At 64.3% G+C, this 2095-nt stretch overlaps 1 protein-coding gene across 1 annotated transcript; it reads right to left on the bottom strand.

Annotated features, from left to right (window-relative positions):
- Positions 1–196: 196 nt before the first annotated feature.
- MNEG_16639 (cycloartenol synthase) lies at positions 197–2039 on the bottom strand (the record flags this gene model as incomplete). Its single annotated transcript, XM_014034891.1, has 5 exons — positions 197–371; positions 645–775; positions 1214–1339; positions 1575–1641; positions 1948–2039. The coding sequence occupies 5 exons, from the start codon at positions 2037–2039 to the stop codon at positions 197–199; spliced, it is 591 nt and encodes a 196-aa protein (XP_013890345.1).
- Positions 2040–2095: the final 56 nt, after the last annotated feature.

Below are 2095 nucleotides of genomic sequence, written 5' to 3' on the forward strand. Positions count from 1 at the left end.
GGGTGAGGGTGTGAAGATTGACAAAACAATGGACGGGACAGCTGCTGACTGGTGGGTCCCATCGCCCGGAGCGCCGCATACCCTGACCTCGCCTCACACCCAGGGAACGCACCACCCTCTGGCCCCTGCATGGCGCCGGGCACATCCATGGCCCGGACCTCCCTCCGCGCCAAGCGGCTTGCCCCAACCCTCAACCCTACACCCTCCGAGACGGCGGCGAACCGGGTTGAACCCCGCGCCTGTTGGTGGAAGGCAGGGGTGCGCCCCTCACCTGCACCAGAGGGTGGGGGTAGTAGAGGTCCTCCTTTGCGATCTGGCTGCGCGCCGCATTCCAGTCTATGGACGAGTAGGGCACGGGGTACAGCTCGGCCCTGCGGGTGCGGGGCCGGGGCGCGCACGCACACGAAGGGGCGGGGTGGGTTTTGGAAGAGGGGTTGCGAGAGGCGGCTGGTGGGTGGGCGTTTTGTTTCGTTTCGGCAGATTTCCCTCCCAAGACACAAACACACACACAAAAACACACACACACACACACACACACGCACACTCTATCACACACACACACGATCAAACACTCAATCATACAATGACAATCACAGCCACACGTGATCACACACATATGCATACACACATGCAGACACGCACACCTGATGGCTGCCGTGAGGGGCGTCTCCTTGGCCGTGGCCCTCTTGCTGTAGGCGTAGCTCATGGGAAGGTATACCATGCGGCAGTGGCACCAGAACCGCCCGGGGTGCACGTAGCCCAGGCCCGTCCACCACTGCGCGGCGGCGCCGGCAGGGCGTAAGCGGGGGACGGAGGGGGCGTGCGGGGCGGGCATGGTCTGATGGCTGGCGGGCGCACGGCGGGCTTGGGGGGTGCGGGCGTGCGGCGGCCGCTGGGATGGGGTGCTCATCAGCAGCCGTTGGGAAGCGAGCCCGGTGGCGCGCGGCCGGGAAACAAAAGAGGGGCCTTCTGCAGACGGCCTGCCAAAAACCCCGCAGCATGACAACAGCCGCCGCAGCTCGACCCACTCAAACACAATCCGATGTTCGTACAAAACATCGCATTTGCCCTTCCTTCGTGTTGCCAGAGCCACACCTCTGTCATGAGAAAGCTGGGGCAGACGCCTACCCACTGTGATCCAACACCCACGACCGCACCCCCCCCCCCTTCTCCTTATTCCTGTACATAAAAAATGTCGGATCAGGTCGCCCACCTTGTAAGGCAGCAGCCACGTCTCCGGCGTGAGCGGGTTCATGCCCTCCCAGCTGTACACGCCCAGCACCGCCAGCCAGAACTTGCCCCAGGACGTGATGTGGGTAGCGCCGCCGCGCGCGTGAATCTGGTTGGGCGAGGGGTGGGGGGGGTGGGGTCGTGGGCGGGAAGGAGGGCCGGCTTGGGCTGAGAGGCCCAGGGCAGCTGCCATGGCGCAGTGCAATGAGCAAGGGACGTGCAGCGGGGCGGCAAGGGCGAGAGCGGAGGGGCCGAGGGCTGCTGGCCGCCGCAGCCGGGCATGGCAGGGGGGTGTACACAGCTGCAGGACTGCGACGGCGCGGGCCGCGGGGCGCGGGGCTCACCCATTCCCGTGCGCGCGCCATCTCCTTCATGTCGGGCTCGACGCCCAGCAGCCGCAGGGTGGTGTAGCTGGGGCCGTGGCGCAGGGTGGGGGTGAGGGTGGGGTCGGGGTGTTGGGACGAGGCCCGCTGACCTGGGCTGGTGTGAACTTGCGCCCACAGATCTGCTACGCAAAAAAAATCCTTGACATAGCCACATAATTGCACATTCACCATAAGGTTATACAAAGCAGACACTCGCAACACACTCAGGCAAACGCACAGCATGCACGCACACGTGCACACCATGCAATCACCGCCCATTTTCCCTACACACACATGCACAAACACAAGCACACACACTCACGCGCTCACACACACACACACACACACCAACCTGAGTGCTGTCCCGAACATGGTGCTGTGGCCCTCGATGTGCAGCCCGTAACCACCGTCGGTGTTCTGGTGGTTCAGCAGATACCGCACCATCTCAGACTGGTGGGGGGCCGGCAGCACCTGGGTGTGTGTGTGTGGGGGGGGGGGGG

This window comes from Monoraphidium neglectum (assembly GCF_000611645.1).
Source record: "Monoraphidium neglectum strain SAG 48.87 unplaced genomic scaffold scaffold06619, whole genome shotgun sequence".
In the NCBI taxonomy this organism is placed as follows: domain Eukaryota; kingdom Viridiplantae; phylum Chlorophyta; class Chlorophyceae; order Sphaeropleales; family Selenastraceae; genus Monoraphidium; species Monoraphidium neglectum.